General features: G+C 36.7%; 2 protein-coding genes across 2 annotated transcripts in view; both read right to left on the reverse strand.

The window, feature by feature from the left end:
* Window positions 1-20,958, reverse strand: part of tp53i13 (tumor protein p53 inducible protein 13) — a 732,349-nt gene that overhangs the window by 21,367 nt on the left and 690,024 nt on the right. The gene's annotated exons all lie outside the window — the stretch shown is intronic.
* Window positions 1-20,958, reverse strand: part of taok1a (TAO kinase 1a) — a 33,956-nt gene that overhangs the window by 3,037 nt on the left and 9,961 nt on the right. Inside the window, exons 2-19 of the mRNA XM_001343802.8 lie at window positions 14,899-15,137; window positions 14,699-14,770; window positions 12,940-13,041; window positions 12,709-12,754; window positions 12,452-12,548; window positions 10,789-10,902; window positions 10,132-10,223; window positions 9,955-10,048; window positions 9,794-9,875; window positions 7,254-7,421; window positions 6,861-7,076; window positions 5,112-5,243; window positions 4,732-4,968; window positions 4,521-4,649; window positions 4,231-4,434; window positions 3,905-4,144; window positions 783-995; window positions 513-695 (exon numbers count right to left, since the gene is read on the reverse strand). Of these exons, the coding sequence (XP_001343838.1) occupies window positions 513-695; window positions 783-995; window positions 3,905-4,144; window positions 4,231-4,434; window positions 4,521-4,649; window positions 4,732-4,968; window positions 5,112-5,243; window positions 6,861-7,076; window positions 7,254-7,421; window positions 9,794-9,875; window positions 9,955-10,048; window positions 10,132-10,223; window positions 10,789-10,902; window positions 12,452-12,548; window positions 12,709-12,754; window positions 12,940-13,041; window positions 14,699-14,770; window positions 14,899-15,030 (2,553 nt within the window). The 5' untranslated portion in view covers window positions 15,031-15,137. The remainder of the gene's footprint in view (window positions 1-512; window positions 696-782; window positions 996-3,904; window positions 4,145-4,230; window positions 4,435-4,520; window positions 4,650-4,731; window positions 4,969-5,111; window positions 5,244-6,860; window positions 7,077-7,253; window positions 7,422-9,793; window positions 9,876-9,954; window positions 10,049-10,131; window positions 10,224-10,788; window positions 10,903-12,451; window positions 12,549-12,708; window positions 12,755-12,939; window positions 13,042-14,698; window positions 14,771-14,898; window positions 15,138-20,958) is intronic.

Here is a 20,958-nt window from a genome sequence, read left to right on the forward strand (position 1 = left end):
TGATAAAAGCTGGAGTCAAAAGCTTAAAGTTGTGTAGTGCCATCTAACGTCAAGGAGTGATTTTGCGTACTCTTCTGCTCAACACCAGTAAAAATCGATTGGGTTTGAATCCGGAAAAACATCTTAAAAAACGCTGGCGATAAATGCAAACGAAAAGTGTTCCGGTGTGTACGAGCCTTTATATACAAAACTAAAACAATTTCCCTGCTAAAATGTTTACCCTAACAGTTTTCGCTATACTTTGCAGAAGTGAAAATATTAAATAAAAATAACACACAAGAATATATATATATATATATATATATATATATATATATATATATATATATATATATATATATATATATATATATATATATATATATATAATGCTTTAGCTTAAGCAGCATTTTTGTCTTTTTTCATGCACTATGTTGGTGATATTAGACCAGAATAGCCCTATTAAACATTCGTAGAAAAAAAGGAAAAAAAAAACATGAAAGTGGTGGTGTGTTTAAGTGACTCTGAAGGACCTTGGTCTCCAGCAGGGCCCTCCTCAGGGACACTCTCTGCTCCAGCTCTTTCCTCTCTCGCTCCTGCTGTGCGTCCGTCTGCATCTTGATCTTACTCTGGTAGGCATTCAACAGCTCCAACTCCTGCTGCAGCTGCATCCTCAGCACCTGACACTCCGCCTCCTGAGCCTCGTCCAGACGCAGCTGAGAAACAGAAAGAAAATCCATATTATTTTATTGGGCACTGACGGAGAAACCAGTTTAGCGTATTGTCTTGTGTCTCATACTCACAGCCTGTGTGGAGAGCATGTTGTTGATGGTGTGGTCATACTGCTCGGCTAAGATGGCTAGTTTCCGGGTCTGCTCCTCCTTCAGTCTCTTCAGCATGGTCTTGTGTTCGGGTTTCGGCGTGCTCTCCAGCAGGTGGTTCCGCAGGGCTTTGTACTGCCGGGTCTGGATTTTACATGCATCCTGGAACTGTTTCTTGATCTGGAGCTCTTTGGACTGTCAGAGAGGCAAAAGGTCAAGTTTTGAGGAAATTAATAAAATGTTAGGGTAGTGCATGACAAGATTTAATTAAAACAATTAGTCAGTGTGTTGTCGGAACAAATAATAAATCAAATGAAAGCCTTTTATAGTTGGTTTTAGAGTCAACCAATCCCAATATAAGATTCTTCTGAATGTTAACATAGGATACACTTATGAATGAAACCAAACTAGCAAACAAGCTATAAATACAATAAAATAAGCATGTAAAATATATCTAATAGTAGTCTACCTCAATAATTAACTTGCCGATTAGTTATTGGACTACCCACAATAAATAAAGGGAATCTAAAAATAATCTAACCATAACTAGAACTTAAAGTTCATGGATAAACTTTGATGTTGGCTTGAGAAAGCCAATATGACTGCGCTAGGACTGGGAATGGCAGTTGGCAGAAAGCACAGCAGGTGCTCAGTGGTTGCTAGGTAGTTGCTAAAATGTTTATGGTATTGCTAGGAGGTTGCTAAGTAGTTGCTAACTTAAACTGGGTTACTAAATGGCAACCCTCATGTGCATGTTTGATCCTAATACTTAGTAGGCATTTCTAGCATATGTTAATGCACGAAGATAATCATTAATAGTATGTAGCTAGTCGTTATTAGCATTTAGCTAATCATTGTTACCATGCATAGTATATAGGAAGTCCCATTTCTCTAGCTAGCATGAGTAAAACGAGCAAATATCCAGGTCCCTACGATGTTCTGATTATAGATATATACACTAAATATCACATTCGAACCCTGAGCATGCGTAAACAGTGCCGCCACATTTGTACAGGGCTCCCAGGACAAATGTCATTCAACCGCACTAGTCAAGACCAAAGCCAATGTAAAGATGCTGAACTTTAGCGCTGTGTACGGGTGTATTAACGAGCAAACAAAAAAAACAAAGTATAAAGGCAGAACATTTCATTGGTATCATCGTTCCTTACGTTTTTGTATGTTATGAACTTTTGTGCCAAACAAGAAACGTTATTGATGATAATACAGTCTCTTACTGCACTGATCATAACGCAATGTACTGTAGCACCTACTCACACTAATAGCAGGCTTATGCTAGTTTGGTTGAATAAAATCAGCAAACAATGTTAAATGAAATGACAAGATGCTGCGTTACTAGAAACTTGTATTAATGTCAGCTAGGAGAACGAGTCATTTATAACGGAGATTCATTCACAAACGAATCGCTCCCTCTGTTAGAATGAGAAATAAAAACAGGAGAGGGGGTGTGTTTCAGGACATGGATTATGTTTAAGTAGGATAACAATATATTGGCTTTCTCAAGCGAACGTAACTAGTCTGCTGCTGAACAGCTAGCTACTAAAAAAGTGGCACATTTGTAAAATAAACAAGGAGAATCAAATCTTTTTGACCTCACTAATCAAATTGTTGGTTTATAAATAGTGGACTAGTCAAAAACAGGGTGAAAAAAATAAAACCCGTCAGGCTGACTAATCAACTACAGTAGTCAATACTTGAAGTGGATCAAAAAAAGAGGAGCATGGGTGTTGTTCAATAGCTTTAATCATTTTTCATAAACCTTTTTTGATCCGGTTCAAATGTTGACTACTATAGTTGGCTCTTGGACAACTAGCAAGTGGGGACAAGATACAAAATGGAGGAAATATTTCAAGAATTAATTGATTTTTAAACAACTAGGACTGAGCAATTAATCGATCGAATCACGTTGCAATTAATTAATCGCAAGAGGCTGTGATATGCAATATATTATTTAATTTCCCCCACCCATAGCAGTTGCTGACTGCTGTCTCTGTCTGACAGTCTTACTAGCCATTTGAGTGAGCACACTTTCGTTCTGCCCAATCAGAATTGTGCAACCAAACTATGCGAAATGCCCACAACAAAACAAACAAACAGGAAAGCACAGACGAGTGGGACGATGGCATCTGCCGCTTCAGAAGCATTAATTGACAATTAATAAATAAAAAACAGCATGTTAGTAATATGGGAATATCTTGGTTTCAAAGTCACAGACACCAAACAAAACCAGATAATTTGTAAGAGCTGTCGCAGAATTATTGTCAGTACGAGGCAATACACCAACCAGCACCTAAAAAAGCACCACAGGCAGCTATATGAGGAGTGTCTTGCTAAAACGTCAAGTAAAGTATTACCAGTGACACTCAATCTAGTACCAAGCAACAGCAAAGTACAATTTCAATTGTTTGCGGCTGTTACACCATATGAAAAAACATCACGAAAGCACCAGGAGATAACTAACATAACTCGCAACCTCACTAAAGACATGGTGCCTCTAAATGCAGTGACCAAAGAGAGAGTTAAAAACACCATCAAAATGCTGGATAATATACACTTCCATCTCACACATATTTTTGCCATTTTGCATATATAAGCTATATATAATAAGCATATATAAGCTAAATATAAGCTACAGAAAGGCTCTTATTAGCCATGTTTGTTTGCTGACTATTCTGTATTTTTATTATTATTATTATTGTTACCATCTCCCTAATTTGAGTTGAACTTAAGATCACTTTATTTGTGCTTATTGTTTGCTCTAGAGAAAAAAATCTGTTTAATTTCTGAATATTTAAAAAATAATTTAAATCAACGTTGCAGTAAATTAATTTCTTTTCAGTTCCTTTTTTAACATTTTAGCAGTAAGAAATTATGATACAGATTATTGAGCTGAAGCTTAACTACAAAATGAAATCACAAATTGAATCAAAATCACAATATCGGTCCCAAAAAAAAAAAAAATTTATATTTTCCCCAAATCCCACAGCACTAGTTAGAAAATTAGTAACAATGTCTTTAACCGCCAATCTCACATACATCTGTTTTAGAATTTCCTAACCTTGACCTTAAAACTGGAGTGAGGTTACCTTGAGGCTCTTGGGCTGCTGTCGGACCTCCATGACATGTTTGCGCCTGAGCTCCCTCTCTCTGCGCTTGTTGTACTCCAGCTGGTTGGTGAGCTCAGTCTGATGCTGCAGGCGAATCTGCTCCGCACGCATTTTCTGGATGGTGCCCAGGTGCCTGAACTCCAGCTCCTGCATGGATTCGTGGTGTCGGAGTAGCATGGCATGTTCCAGATCTTTCTGTGTCTGGCGTTTGTTCAACTCCTGAGAACGATAAAAAAAAGAAAGCTAAAAAAAACTGGACAGCTATCAATCACATTTTTACTTTTCTATACATGCCGTCAGCTAACCTCTCTCATGAGATCTTGCTCCACATTGTGACGTGCAATAAGAATGCGGCGCTTGAACCTGCGGCACTCGAGCTCCAGATACTGACGCTGTCGGCGCAGGAGATTGGCTTCCTCCTCTGCCTGAAAGTGCTGGATGTTCTCCTTCTGCTTGGACAGCCACTCCTGCTTCTCCTTCTTTGGTGTGGACTGGTTCTCATTCAGTTCCTGCAATGAAATTTATAATAAATGGGAATGAGCAATGGAATTTATGAAGGATGAAAGAATGAGGCTGTCTTAAGTGGCTCCCTGACCTCTTTGAGCTGTTCCTTGCGCAGTTTGTACTCTCGTTTCTGAGACTCCAGGAAGCTGTTGAGCTCCTTCTTCTGCTGGCTCTGAATGTGCTGCAAGAATTTCTTCTCGTCGTTCGCAAAAGTCTTGGCCTAGACAGAAAAAATATTTAGATAAAATGTTTTGCTACATTTTTTATTGATTTATTTTTTTTGTTTGTTTAAGTCACAGTACATCTTTCTCCATGGTGCCCTGGTGCTTTTTGATGAGTTTGTCCATCTCAGCAGCAAAGCTGTTCCTCTGGTTCTCCAGTTCTTTATCCAGCTTAAGTCTATGCTCGTCCATCTCGCCCTTCAGCTTATTCTCCAGGGCCAGAAGGTGTTTCTGGTGCTGCCTGCGCATACGTTTGTAGCCAGACATCTGCTCGCGCACCTCGGAGTCCTGCTCGTGTTCTTGAATCTGACGCGTCACCTACAACACGCAAAGACAAGTGATTGACCAACAGAACAGAAACCAGCTTTTGACCTTCAAGTGTTAAAGAAGCACTAAACTATTAAACTTAAATTGATCAAAGAGACTCCGTGACTGTTTTTGGCTGGTAATATGGCTCTCACCAGGGAAGCTGTGCGGATGGTGGCAAAGTGCTCTCGATTGCGGTACTGACGCCGTGGAGTGTGTGCTGGGGGAGACTGGGGCTCTGTGGGCTGTTTCTGAACTTCGGTTTCTTCTTGATAGCTCTCTTCCTCCTACAGACAGCATATGAATGTCATAAAAAACAGAACAAACAGGCCATGCATGTGCTTTTTATTTCAAATACAATAGAAAAATTGGTCTCTGAAAAGTCTTGAAGCCCTGTATTTTTACTTCAGGCATTTTAGTACCATTTTTATTGAACTATTAGCAGTTTTGCAAAGTACCACTAGGAGGAAGCCCGCGTACCACTACCACAGTTTTGAGAACCACTGGTTTAGGGGGTCGAATTGAGGTCGCAATCTTTTTACAATTAATTGTGCAGCTCTAGTTTACAGATATTTAAGAAACATGCCAAGTGAAAAACTATGCTAAAGTTAGATATTTTGAAAATGTGAGTTACGTGCCGAAACGTTTGTTTTTGTTTGGGTCATTTAACCTGCCCAATGCCAGTTTAGCCAATTATATTTCAGCACCTTGGGTTGCCTTGGTGGAAAACAGCATATTTCATTCAGTCAGGAAGGCTCTCAAGGCATGTGTCTGTGACCAAAATGCAACCTCCGGTGGACAGTAGCAGACTCCGAAATGAGACAGTTTTAGAGTTCCACATAAGGTTATTAATTATCAAATAATTTAAATATTACAAAAGTAAACATTAGGTAAGCAAGTTAGGTTGTAACCCTGTGTCCCAACTCCCAACAACAAACTATGTGATGAGATTTGCAGTGATAAACAATTTGGCTGTTTGCACCAGACGAAACACGACAGAAATGTAAATACAGCTATTCAGATGCACAGAAAATGCACTCACTCATGAAATGGTAAGGTTTATAATCTAATTAATACATATTAATCCTATTTAACATTATTAAATGTACATGCTGTATCACTATGTGTTGGTTTAAAATCACAGTTATGAAGTTCAATTTCAAATGGTTTATTTCATTTTTATCTGCTACTGCTTACACTAGTATGGCAATAAATGTAATGTAAAATGGCATTAAAACTCACATTAGCATTTAATGCTAAATAAAGCACATGAGGTGTACCTAAGGTGCTCAATGTCAGTTTTCTGTTGTGCTCCTGCAAGAAATAAATGCCGTTTCTAATATAATCACTTCGAGGTGTTGGTTGAAACAAAACTCCTTTTAATATGGAGAATATTCCTTCTATCGCGTGCTGTTGCTTTGATATAAAACATGATTTAAATCAGCTTTTATAGGCTTGATCGTCAGACTTGCTCACTTTGGTCATCAATCTGGCAACTTGCACTTGCATTTGTTATGATCCAGGAATGCAATACCGAGTTCAACCATTGGGTGTCAAACTTACATACAACACCTTTAAATAATAACGTGAAAGGTTGTACAAGCATGCTAAATAGGTGGCAAATCTGTAAAGATTTAGGTACAGGAGTTAAGAATAGGAAATAAAACAGTATACATGTGCTTAGCTGATTCTTTTGCTATGAATGGGATAAGACAATAGCCAATCAGATTAGAAATGGATTGAATAAGTTTTTTTCAGTTCTCTCCCTAATAACCACCAGTACGTCAGTGAATGACATTTTTGCAGTCTATTTGACAATGTTGTCTGAGACTTGTCAACATTTATCTCATGCGCTAAAGAAATGGCGAGTGATATAATACCTGCAGTTAAATGTTAATACAAACCGGTTTAACGTGAATTATGGAGCTGTTGGGTATGATGGTCTGGTCTTTCTCCATCAGGTCCACCTCACTCTTGTTGTCGTCAGTGGCATCTGTAGCATCAGGCAGGCTGTTGACCGAGCTGCTCTGTGAGCTTGCGCTGATCGACATGCTAGGGATGGACTGGTTACTGCCTACACTGTTCACTGTGCCCGTACGCCCAACACTGTGCTCTACTTCCTGCAACAGATTGAATGAATGAAACATTTTTTTCAGTAAAAATATCCTGAATTAGTTGAGGCAATGTGTTTCTATAGACAGGACGAAACACAACTTCCTGCTGCTGCAGGAAGAAATTTGGCAGAGCACCAAGGGTCAAAGGAAACGGAGACATACAGTACAACTACAATAACTGACCTCTTCATCGTCTGGGACCTCTACCGCAGGGCCGTTGTGAGCCTCCTGGAAGAGGATCTTTTTCATCTTGCGGGACTGCAGGTTGTCCAGCTCTCTCACAGCATCTTTGGTGCGCTGGATCAGGTCAATAAGCACAGACTCTGGCCTCTCACGCTGGACAAATGCATGCTGCACATGGCAAAAAGAGATCAACAAACAAGGATCAGATGCTTTAAAGAAACTAAAAGAGAATATTAAATGGTTTCGAATAAGCAAGTTATATGAATGCATGCACCAAACAGTAATCATTTATATGTTTAATTTCTGTTTTACTTAAGAACATAATCATTTTATTTAGTTAGATTGCATTAAATTAAATGTGACAGGAAGTGTCAATAAATACCTTTACATCTTTATATTTACAGGGTCTTACATTGTATCTTAACAATTTTATATCTCAATTAAATGCTGTTCTTTTTTAACATCTGAACTCAAATAATCTTAAAAGACATCACGGTTTCTTGCATTTAAACAAGAAATATTTGTTTAGCACCAAATCAGCATAGAATCATTTCTAAAGGATCATGTGATAGTGAAGACTGGAGTAATAGCGGTGTAATTAATACTTAAAGAAAGTAATTTAAAAATAAAAATGATTAAAGTAATATTAATAAATAATACTTTAAAGAGTTGATTCACTACAATATCATATTTTAAACTTTAGTTGATGTGTAATGTAGATGTGGGAACTTAAACAACATCTCTGAATGTAATACGATCAAAGGTAAATGCAAAGAGAGACATTAGCCTTTACAGAGTAAGCTTAGCAAAGCCTAGAGCGAACGTATTTGGGGACTACAAAAAAAAAAAACATCCAGTCTAGTGAGATCATAAAGGCTTTCAGTTACGCGTTTTCCCCCATGCGCACACACCCATCGGCGCTGAAATGTTATAGCAGAGAAAGGTAAAATGCTGTCCAAACACTTCTATTTCCACAGAGCTTCTTCTGTTTCTGTATTTGGGCTACCAGAAGACATGACACAAAGAGAGAAGTGCTTACAGTTTATTTTTAATTTTGTTCCAGAGAATTATAAAAAAAAAGTTATAGCGCTAGCATTTGATAAAGGAGAACTTGCAGAATCTCTCCCAGTTCAGTGCTGGATTCAGCTAAAAACTCCTCCAACCGACGAAGCTGTGGATTGTGAGCCACAACCTGTAAGTATTTTTAATTGTTAAAATTGATCAACTACAGGCACAGTTTCTAGCTTTAACGGTATGTTTTAGCAAGGGCATAAACAAGGATGTAAACAACCGAAAATGCTGTTTGGCATTGCAAACAATTTAGCTACAAATTTATATTTATCAGTCAAACCCCTGCAAACAGCCACATTGTTCAGCAGCGTGTGCAGTGTCTCTCTATGTGGCTGCTTTCAGTGTCTCTCTATGTGGATGCTTTTCCTGCATTCTACATCTCAAATAAACGCAAAAGATATGTGAACATTTTATATTAATTATGCATGCTTATTCCGAATATATGTAAAAAGACACTTGTCAGGTTTTATTTTAGAGAGCAGGCATGAGGTTAACTGTGTGCTCTTTATTTTCTGTCTGATTCAGGTAAACTGATATGGCTGTTTACACAGTGCAAAAGCGTGTGCTTGCAGGGGCGTGACGTAGTGAAGCAGAGCAAATACGCAAATCACAGCACATTTTGTTAGCTGACCAATCAGAGTCTTTTGAGGGCGAGCCTTTAAAAGGAATTCCGTAATATGACATTTGTTTTTACATTAGCTGTGTAGCTGTATTTAATCACAGTAAGATATATGAAAAAATAAAGTGATTTTTTAAAAGGGAAGCATGAGCTCACATTGCTTTGCATCTTATAAACACAACAAAGCCTTAAAAATGCACTATAAACCAAACCCTTAAAATATATATGTATATTTATCATTTAGAAAAAAATACTTTATTTTTAAGAATGTAATATTTTTGAGGAATTAGGAATAACCTGTTTTGTTTTGCATTGTTTCCAACAAATGTGTTTGTGACATTGTAGCGGTATAGATTTTGAATAATTAAAGAGTAATACTAATAATAAAATCTAAAAAGATAAAATATTAAAATGTTTTTTTATAGTTTTGGAGAACTAATTGTTTTATTGGTCAGAGGCTTCTATTTACAACATGTTTTCCCTCACAGATTCACACTTGAAATTTAAATGAAATTGACACCATTGTGTTTAAAACTCTCTGTATAGCATCAACCTTAGGATCTTCTAAATGAGTGAAAGTGGATAAAGTACAGTAATAATCTGAACTACCACCAAGCCAGCTAATAAAGTGTTTTATTGTTAGGCTTAGCATTATGCACCTCCTTGTGCCACAGATGCAAGAAAACATTAAGATTAAAACCAAACAGCTAAAGGGATCAGATTGCAGAGACCACTGGAAAGAATCCTTTAAATAGAAATGAATTCTTAGAGCGTCCCCAAGCATCATCTTCAAGAAGAACTCGCTGAACCCACAAACTCCTGTCTGAACAGTGAACTTTCTTTCACTTACTTTTAGCAGTTCTTCAGAGTGTGGTCTGTCCTGGGGCAACTTCTGCAAGCAGGAGTCCACAAAGTTTCTGAAGTAGTCCGTCCTGAGTGAAAACAAAGAGAGCAGGAGAATTTCAAACACTACAGCTCTGAGTGGAGGAATGAGAAAAAGCCATCACTCACCATTCACTGGACTGCAGAGATGGACTCTCATTCTGCGCAATGTGGTATAAGGCACTCATAGCATTCATGTTGAAGAGCGGAGGTTTTCGTTCAGCTGGAGATGAAAACATGGTCAAAAACAGACTGGAAAAAACTAAAAATATATAAGTGTATGTTAATCAAATCTTTTAATCTCACCTAATTCAATAGAGGTTATTCCTAGAGACCAGATGTCAACCTTTCCATCATATTGGCCCTCATCCATGGCTAAGATCACCTCTGGGGCCATCCTGTGATAGACGAAACAGCAATCATCAGTAAACTAACAATTCATTTCAGCATTTGGCAGGTCTAATAGGGTTTTCAAACATGATTAATTCCACCAATATTTAGGCTTTCCTGGCACAATTTTTTTGTCTATGAATAATTGATTAAAGTCTGTGTGAAAAAGAAGTTGCTGAGACTTTTATATCAATATGTTGATGTACTTCAAACTGAAACGAAATTTTGAGTAGAGGACGAGGCTTTCTTTTTGTGCATCATCCCCTCATAGCAAACTAACGGTAAGAGGGGCGTGGTTAACAACATTATGAACCTGTCAAACTGATCTCAACAGGGAAGGATCGCCACTCCACAAAAAAGCAAATAGTCAGACTAACTACTTAATTGAAGATTAGCAAAATAGATTCATTACCATAGATTACTTGTTCACCTAAAGAATGACAATGTGCACAAAATAATCTTTGTAAATTTGGATTTCCCACTGACTTTATATTAATATAGTCTGATAAATGCTATGAAATTTGTATCCGTTAAAAGTCTCAAGAGATGACTGAAAAACAAAGTTTAACTCACCAATAAGGAGTCCCCACGAATGAATTGGCAGGAGAGGCGATGGAAGCAGAACCGAAATCTGCCAGCTTCACCTGTCCAGGCTCTGTGAGCAGGATGTTTCCAGCCTTGATATCCCTGTGAAAACAAAAACAAGTTGGGGGTGAGTAAACTTACAAAACTGAAATACACACTGCCCTTATCTAAAGCGTTCAAATCCACTTTTGCTATTTTAAGGATTAAAAAATACGCTCTGCATGGTCTAACAGGGTTAAGCTTATTCTCTTAATTAGTCATGGATGTGTTCTGAGAATAACCCAATCTCATCTCCCATTCCCCTTAAGAGTCAGTTGTGTTACGCCTTGGCGCATTTGCTATTTACATGGTGGATTTTGTAAGTGTAAATCTGAATGCTTCAATAGTGATAAAACAGTTAAACAGACCATCTGCAGCGCAAGGATAGAGTATGGGCTTTTTTCCATTCTGCCTCTTTACTTTCTCTTTCTCTCTTTCGTGCATAAGGTAACACTGTTGTACACACTCCACTAAAGACATCCATTAGCCTACATATTTAATTTCGCTTGTTAAGCGCAAAGATTTCTTTCATAGCGATTTCTAAATTCAGTTCTGATTTCCAGCAAACGAATATATGAGCAATAATAACAAAGTGTGGTCAAAAAACTGACTTTTATTCAATTACATGTCCTATGTCCTATGTGGTCCAAAACCGGACAGGTGGACAAATCTAAGCTTGTTTTTAATATAATAAATATAAATATGCATATAAAAAACAACAATAATAATAATAATAATAATAATAATAATAATATTAATAACCACAACATTATACAAAAGCAAGTTGTCGTGAATAAACTGAAAAAGCTCCTCAGATGAAGAAGGCATGGAGGCAGTGGCTTTTATATTTATGAAGTAAAGTATTTTTCATTTGTAAAGATATTTGCGTATTGCTGTATATCCTGTGTGTATTAAGCAATGTGTAAGTGAGGCGCACAACTAACGCGGACTTTAGACTTTCAGCTGGTCTATTGCTCAGTCTATTTTAGTCCCTTAAAATAGCAAAGCGCTGACAATGCACCTTAACACAACTCTTTTCTAGACTGGAACACCCATGAGTCCACCCATGGCCATGAATTTGCTATTTAAACAACGTGACGCAAAACGGGAAAATTAGGGTTGTGCTGGTCTGAAAATAGCAACACATTGCGGCAAACACGTCTTGCACCAGGTGTATGATAGGGACCATTAACTTTATTGTAACAAAAAAAAAAAACGTTTATTTTATGGGTTTTTCCTATTTATATGACACATATAACCAGTAATACAAGTGAAATCACACTAAATAGAGTTTTATTTCTTCTGAAAATCAGCATAAGGTTGCAAATGCAATATTGACTTTATACAACAGTTCAACAAACAAGAAGTTAATACTGAGTGAGTCAAAATTGACAGTTTTTCCACCAATGAAAAGCTTTCCGCCATTGTTTAGAGGTAAAAAACCAAAATAGTCAAACCAGAAATATGTAACAGTGTCATCAAGTTCAATACAACACAAAGCAGTTCCACGAAAACACAGCAAGGTTATTTATCGGAGTGAGTCAGGTCTATACTGATTCAGTTCAGCAATACATGGCCAGATTCTAAGGCACTTCTCTTCTGATTCACTCACCTGTGAATCATGTTGTGGGAGTGGAGGTACGCCAAACCCTGCAAAGCACCATGAGTAATCGCTGCAATCTCAATCTCCTGTAAAGGTTTTTTGTGTACTGCAAGTAAAAAAAAATCTGTTTTAAAGAGGAGAGTCTCACTGGAGATAAACAAACACTTCCAGAAATACATTCTTCTTTTTTTGTAGCAAGAGACAGTATAAACACAGTCCATATCTTTGTAGCATATCAACACAAGCATCAAAATATCCAAGCTTACCCTCGAGGAGATCTGAGGTGGACCCCAGACAGTACTCCATAACCAGCTAGAGAATCAGAGACAGGTTCAAATCACTTTTATTGTCACATCGTCAGCAGCACGTGTGCTATCATGAGTCAAAAGCTTAGGTGCTGGCTCCAGACAGTGCAAAATACTGTTCATATTCCAAAAATCCATGGATATAGACTGTTGGCATAAGAACTAATACATAATCAGGGCTGAGTTTCTTACCCATGCTGTGTGCTCTCGCAGGTAGCATCCTTTATACTCTATGCTGTTTGGGTGCTTTATCCTCTGAAGGAATTTCACCTCTTTTATTATATCCTGCCATTTCTGGAAAAACCAAGAGAGAATGGATTAAATTTGAAAGAAAATGGTAAGGCAAATCCCTTCAGGGCAGCATGAGGAATCTGAATGTTTTACCTTCATTTGGAACAATTGATTCTAAGACATGATATAGTGTTCAGATAATAGTGTTCAGATAAAGAGCAGAGCCTTTATTTTCCCTCACTGTAAAAAAAACGGTCAACTATAAGACGCAGTACTTTTCAGTATCATTTACTGAACTGATTTTTTAATTAATTATTTCTGTTTCATTTCATCAGTTTAAAATAGAGTAATTTGGTTTCATTTAGGGCTGTGCAATTAATCGAAATTCAGTTGCAATTTAAATTTTTGGTATTCAAACGATTATTAAAAAAAACAATCGAGATAAAACGATTATTACATCATATAACGCCCCCTTTCCAGTTGTAAACATTTGTTGCTCTGCAAAGCTTAGTTTCATGTGAAAATGACAAAAAGTATGTACCATTTGCAGCATGGGATCCGCATCATTCATTTAAGCGCGAAAGAAAAAGCACGAAAGAGATCGCATGCTGTTGTGTGTGAGCTCAACATCAGAGACGAGCAGAGCACACCCATCTAAAGTCATCTTAATGTGAGCACTTTAATGGTCAAATACATGCAAATGTGTGTCTAAATGCGGTGTTTAGTGATTATTCATATTAACCATTTATGTAATAAATAAACGAGTAGAGAAAAGACATGTGAAAGTGAAACCATAAATCAGAACGGTGCTGCTCTTAAAGGGACAGTGTTCAAGATTCCTGCTGCTGACTGTTTTTACCATTATTAATGAAACAACAAAAGGACAAAATCACTAACTGCTCTTGAGTGAAGGACTTATGTAGCTATAATTAACGTTTTTTTCTTACAGTAAAGATGCTTAAAGCACAGTTTGTTTCATATTTTTATTCTATTGTATTTGTTTCCCTTTCCATATTTACTTGGAGGAAAATAACTGTATATATACAGTTGAAGTCAGAATTATTAGCCTTCTTGAATTATTAGTGGCCCTTATTCCCCAAATTTCTGTTTTTAATGGAGAGAAAAAAATTTTCAACACATTTCTAAACATAATAGTTTTAATAACTCATTTTTTATTTCTGATTTATCTTATCTTTGCCATGATGACAGTACATAATCTTTTACTGGATATTTTTCAAGATACTAGTATTTAGCTTAAAGTGCAATTTAAAGGCATAAATAGGTTAATAAAAGCAAGTTAGGGTAATTAGGCAAGTTATTGTATAACAGTAGTTTCTTCTGCAGACAATCAAAAAAATACATTGCTTAAGGGGGACTAATAATATTTACCTTAAAATACTTTTACAAATATTTAACCTGCTTTTATTCTAGCCGGAATAAAAAAAAAAAAAGACTATCTCCAGAAGATTATAGGAAATACTGCAAACAATTCCTTGCTCTGTAAGACATCATTTGGGAAATTTATAAAAAAAGATTCACAGGAGGGCGAACAATTTTGACTTTAGCTGTATATCATTTTGAATAATCATGATTACAATTATGACCAAAATAATTGTGATAATGATTTTCCCCATAACCGAGCAGCCCTAGTTTTTTTTTTTTTTGATTACTTTCTGTATTCATTTCAGCATTTGATTTGAATCGAGAACATGATTTTCACCTCATTGGACTGTTTTCCACTATAGGACATTTTCTTAATGGCCACCACCTCTGAGGTCCGCACATCTCGTGCCTGTAAAAACATACATGCATGCTTTAATTCAGTACTAGAATGACTATAATTTTGGTGTTTACTCGCAAACTAAATTATGTTATAGTTTTAAAAGGTCTTTTTTTTTTGGAAGATGTATAAATACTCACAAAGTAAACAGCACCAAAGCTGCCATGGCCAATCTCCCTCAGGTCTGAGAAAAGTCTTTCAGGGTCTTCTTTAAAAAAGAGGTCTGCGATGTCGGGGTCTTTCAGACTCCCTGCGCGAACAGCGTTGGGCATGCTGTGAGGGGCCTGGGCCGCAGCCGCCAGTCACTATCTGGGTCTGCGACACGACAGCCCCCACTGATGGCTCATCTGCAAGACAGTGGCCTCATACGGACCAAAACCTGACAGAAAAAGAAAAGACCATTAGCAATGTATAGATAAAAATAATATGCACCTTTTAGGACCCAGAACCTGAATGTATAAACAGCCCAGTGTTTAGGCATGGGACAATAACCGTTTTCTAGGTATACCGCGATTTGGAAAAGTCAAGGTTTTAAAACTGCCAAAACGTTCTGCTATACCAGGGATCACCAAACTTTTTCCTGGAGGGCCGGTGTCCTGCAGATATTACCTCAGCAGTAAAGATCTCCAAAGATGTTTTAAATTGTAAAGAAGGTTGATAAGACAACTGTAAGAAAAAGTATGTGTTTAAACTGCTGTTTGCATCTGGGTTTGTGCATTACAGCAGATGTGGTCAGAACAGTTCCTCTTGTGTGTCTCAGAGAAAGAAAGAGAAAGAGAGAGAGGAGAGAGAGGAAGTGTACAGGAGACGACCAGGAGCTGCAGTCAAAACACTAACGGCCCTTCCATTATTATGATAGAACACAGATAGAAAATCAGAGTCCAGAATGACTCAACGGCCTCCTCATTCAGCTTATTTACAATCATTCTGACCACCGCATATTTCAAGTCAGTCTCGAAAGAGCTGACCAAGTTATTCACTTGCAGTATAAAACTTTCTTTCAGTTAACAAATTAAAACTCAATGCTTTCTGTTACGTGTATATGACGTTATACAGTGTGGGGACTGTTGTTTCACTTTTGCTGGTTTCGTCTTGCGTTTATAGGATAGGCAGGTTGGCTGTGTTGCATTTCAATCATTTGGAACACAGACTGATGTGTGATGATGCAATTGAGAAAAGCCCCAATCGTTGTGCTGCAAAACGGTGGGACACTATATTAGGAAAACGCCACATCAGTTTGGGATAGCCAGCATTTTATGCGAACTTAAGCTGTGTTTCACATTTGTTTTCTGTGTTTCTTTCCCTTTTGCTTTGATCCACCATTGTTTGTTTAACTTTTGTTGGTGTGCTTTGTTTGCCATGTATATTACATTCATATTTTTATCCAAGGTTTTCATGCCGTTAGAATCTTATACCGGCCCACGCCTAATTATTAGACGGAGAAGAGCGAATAGGTAAGCTGTCATGTAATGTACATGGCGCACACCAGCATTTTTTTAATAATACAATAAGTTACACTTATAAGTTTTGCTTTGGAAGGAGAGAGTAAAATATGACATCTCGGACATTAAATGTTTACTTTTTGTTTTATTTTGTAGTACTAGGGGAAGAGTTTAATGGGTTAGTTGGTTGATTTATGTTTTATTCTTTTCTTTGGCACAGTCCCGTTCCCTTTGTCCTCATGTCTGTTAAACTTGGTTAATGTTTTGTTTTGTGTGAAATCGTTCTTATTTCTTAAACCTTCTTTTGTGTGAAACTTTATTTTTTCAAGTATTTAAATATCCACAGCTTGTTTATAATAAACAAGTTCACTTAAATAGCACGTTCTTGTGTTGTTGTTCCTCATTTATTATAAATGGCGACAATAATTACAACTGGCTTAATGTTTTCCTTTTTATTCCCCCTCGACCATTAAAAAGTAACAAAAGTGATGTAACACTTTCAAAGGTTTGTTTGTATTATTACACCAGTTAAACCACAATTTTAATATAAATTAAAAAAAATATATGTATGCACAATTTGATTTACTGGACATAAATGACATTATTAGAGTTCACAGACAATGAGCCGAAAAGAGAAAATATGCCTTGATAGCCAGTTTTGTGGGAAAGAAATGGCTTGTTGATGAAAGAGGAGAATGGCTGGACTGGTTCATGCTAACAGAAAAAATTGAAAGTAACACAAATAATCACTATGTTCAAAAGAGCCTCTCTGAACACATGAAATGGCAAACCTTGAAGCAGACATGTTACAGCAACCGCACCAGCAAAACACACCAATGCTACTCCTGTCAGATAAGAAAAGGAAACTCAGGATAACTTTCACATGGGGTTTTTTCTTTTTACGAGTTATACTCAAATGTCCTCCACAGTGACCAGATCTCAATCCAATGTAGCACTTTTGATATGTATTAGAATGAGAGATTCACATGGATGTACAGTCAACAACCTGCAGCAAATCCTGATGCTATCATGTTAATATGAAGGAATGTTTCCAGGAGCTTGAAATAGCATGTCTGATAGTTATGAATATGATGTATATAAAAGACAGAAATATCCCACTCCATCTGATGCAAGCAGGGTGTTTTAATAAGCGCAGTGTCAGAGCAGTCAAGCACACTCCAGCCAAAACTCATGAGAGGAATCGCTTCCAGCACCGGCTCCCCTCTGAAGCCCAGCAACAACTAGCACGTCAGTTTCCATGGCAACAGCATCTTTGAGCCAATGGCCAAGAGGCTGCAAACTACCGTCTCGAACGATGTTTATCTGCTTACGTGCATGACTGACTAACCGACAGAGCGATTTAATGAGAGACATAAGGACACCTGGTTCACAGCTGTAGTGAATCATTCTAGATTGGCACACCTTGTAATTTTTCTGTTGAGAATATATTCAGCTCCGCTGCGTCACAGTTACTAATGTCCATCACTATTCCAAATGCTAGCCCTCTGAGTTTGTAGAGCTATTTCCATCATTAGCCAGACTTATGGACTGACACAAAGTACTAAAAATGTTCATGTAAAAAAGAATATGCTACGAACATTAAACAGTTATTATATCAACTGGTTTTGGGTGAAATTACTGGCTCATACAGAAGACTGAGTTGGAAATAGGCCCGAGCAATTAATCGAAAAATAATCGAAATCAACATTCAGAACTTCTATTAAAATTCGATTTAATGCTTCCAGGTCAATTTTTTTCAATAACTTTCCCTACCGTGTGTGGAGTCACGTGACCCCGCTTTAAGGCTAATACATATTTATTATATTACTATTTAAACTTATTATATTATTCCAATATTATACTTCTGCCATCATACGGTCCGGCACAGCCTTCGCATAACCGCACACCTCTCAAAAAAAATGTATCTACACGTCACAACAACACGTATCGTAAGCTTTGTGATTGGTCAGTTAGGTAACAGTGACGACAGTAAGCGTCGCGTTTTAGGCAATGTTTTAAATTCCATTGTTCAGCAATGATGTTCAATAATCATAGATAATAGATGAGCGTGTGTTTCCTTCAATTATTTTAAAATCAAGTAATACACCCTTCATTTAAAAATCTTTCACTTGTAATTTGTGAGCATATTTACTGTACAAAACCTGTTAGTGAACTATGAGGGAAAAAACATTAAATAAATAAATAAAATAATTGTTCATTAATCGTAATTGCAATTATTAATTTATGAATATATTTATTGATCTATTCACAATTTGTACATTTGAAAAGCAATTTACTAAAAGTTTATGATTACCTTCATAATCTTCCACCATTCATTCTAGATTAAGTTTTAATTATTTATGTTATTAATAAATAATGTTAATATGTCCTTCAGAAGAAAATTGCTTACATCATGCTTCAGTGTCAATTTAATATGAAAAGAACATGAATGAGAACATAAAAATTGTTCTCAAAAAAGATCTTAATAATAATCACTATTGACACAAACACTTGAAAAGCGAGCACAAAAATGCTTCTATCTCTGTCTTTCCTGTATTCACTTCTCTTTGGCAGCGTATTGCAATTACAGTCAGATGCAGAATTATTTCTGATATTGAGGCTGATTATTTTTTTTACAGATGATGTAAATGTGCCATCATTTATGCTTTTTTTTTTACTTTTAAAGTGCTGGTAGCATTGACATTTTATGACCAAGGACCATAGTTTCAGCTATAGGCATGAGCTGGTATAAGGTTATGATGTTACGATAACCTTAGAAAAAAACATCACAGTTTAACGCTATTGTGGTTACTGCTCTAAAATATATTCTTTTTAAATGTATGAGTAAAAAACTAAAACTTTTCCACCTATCAATACAATATATTTTATTTTGGGAAACATTTGAAATATTTTGTAACAGTAAACATAGGGCCGTATAATTCTGGCTAAAATGACAATCACAATTTATTTGTTGTTGCTTAAAATCAATATCACGATTTTGTAGATGTAAAATTAATATTAATATGAGTAGCCTATTATTATTATTGTTATTCTCAAACATATGGTAAAACAACAACAATAATAATAATATTAGGCCTATGTGAAGGACTACGGTTGGATAAAATGCTAAATTTTGTATAGACTTGGAATGGACTGAAAAGACTTTAAATTTGTCCTGTTTGTTAACTCGCAGTAAAGTTACAACATCAGAATACAACTTTTCATAATTCTGAAGTTGTATTATTATGTCTTTGACATATGCTTGTTATTTATCCTTGACAACAATATTAGATAATTTTTTTCACTTGTAAAATGAAACATTTGTATCAGAATGCTTCTTGCATGATATTAAGGTCATATAGACTAGAGAAGTTATACTGACCCAGTTAACATTTACTTTCATGCACAGCACTTTGTGTTGCCTTTGAAAGAAAAAAAAAAAGCATTTAAATGCCTGTTGTTGTCGAAACTGTAAAATGCGATATGATCGCTTTTGGTATCACTTTCACTGCTGTGTGCCACTCTGAGAAAAAAAACATACATGTAAATCATACTTCACGCTAGAGCTGCATGATTAATTGAAAAAAGATCACGATCTTGATTCGACCATCCACACAATCTTAATTCAGCTTTTTTACAATTCAGCCAGTTATATTTTCAAGGTCAGGAGAAAAGCAAGGCAGTTGCAAAAGTCTTCACAGCAACATTGACACCATCGAATAGTGTTAAAAGTGTCACATACTAAATTCATAAGGTATAATTCACCCAAAAATTTCATTTCTATCTTCACGTAATGATGTATTTGCAGCCGCAAAATCACACGCCAGCTGTTTGTTGACTCTGTGTTTACTACCGAGAACGCGGGCATGCACGCATGACACCTACTTTAGTGAACAGAACCTGCATAAGCTGTGAATAACAGGTAATGAACTTGTAAATAACGTTCAGTTTGTTGCACAGAGTAATCGTTTGAGGGCCATAAGGGAGATTTGATTTGCATGTGTGAGTTTTTTGCCTCTGAATAAACAAAGACCACTAGTAGCTCACTTACCAAATCTGTAGAGACAGGACAATCAACACAAACTGGATCTGCGTCTTTATTAAAAAGAGACGAGCGGCAAATCTGGATTTCACCATTTCCAGATAAAAAAAGCTCTCAGGTAAACAATGTTCCTTAAACACGTATTTCTAAGGCGCGTCGCGGGCACTGTAATCCACACGTGAGTCCAGCTGCGCTCTCATAGAGGGAAAATGAAAACAAAACCTTCACTGCAGCACATTATAAAAGCAACACTGACGACTCGTATCTCAAAACAATTTATGTTCTCCCGCTTGGCAACACAACACAGCGTCTCTCTGGCGTCTTAACACTGAAACTGGTAAAAACAGTCTTGGAAGCTATCATGCATATTAATGAAGTTGCAGCACATACGTAATAGAGCACGCTGATTGGTTTGAACCAAGTCATACTCATGAATGAATGCAACACACTCAGAGACGTAATAAAGAACTCCCAGGTACAGACGTCCAGTCTACACGCTGGAATACACGTTAAGATCTCATGGCCGTGACGTAGTTTCAAAAATTGGCTTTAAACCAGAAGTACGAATTTGCTTGAAATAACGCAAAAACAACCAATTTACACTTTTTAGTGAAATATATGTGTCCATAGTGTTTTTAGCAGTGTGAGACACATATACAACTGTCAACAGCTCAAAAAATGTGTTTTGATGTTTTGTGACCCAACAGTATACACAT

Source organism: Danio rerio, chromosome 15 (genome assembly GCF_049306965.1).
Source record: "Danio rerio strain Tuebingen ecotype United States chromosome 15, GRCz12tu, whole genome shotgun sequence".
NCBI lineage: Eukaryota > Metazoa > Chordata > Actinopteri > Cypriniformes > Danionidae > Danio > Danio rerio.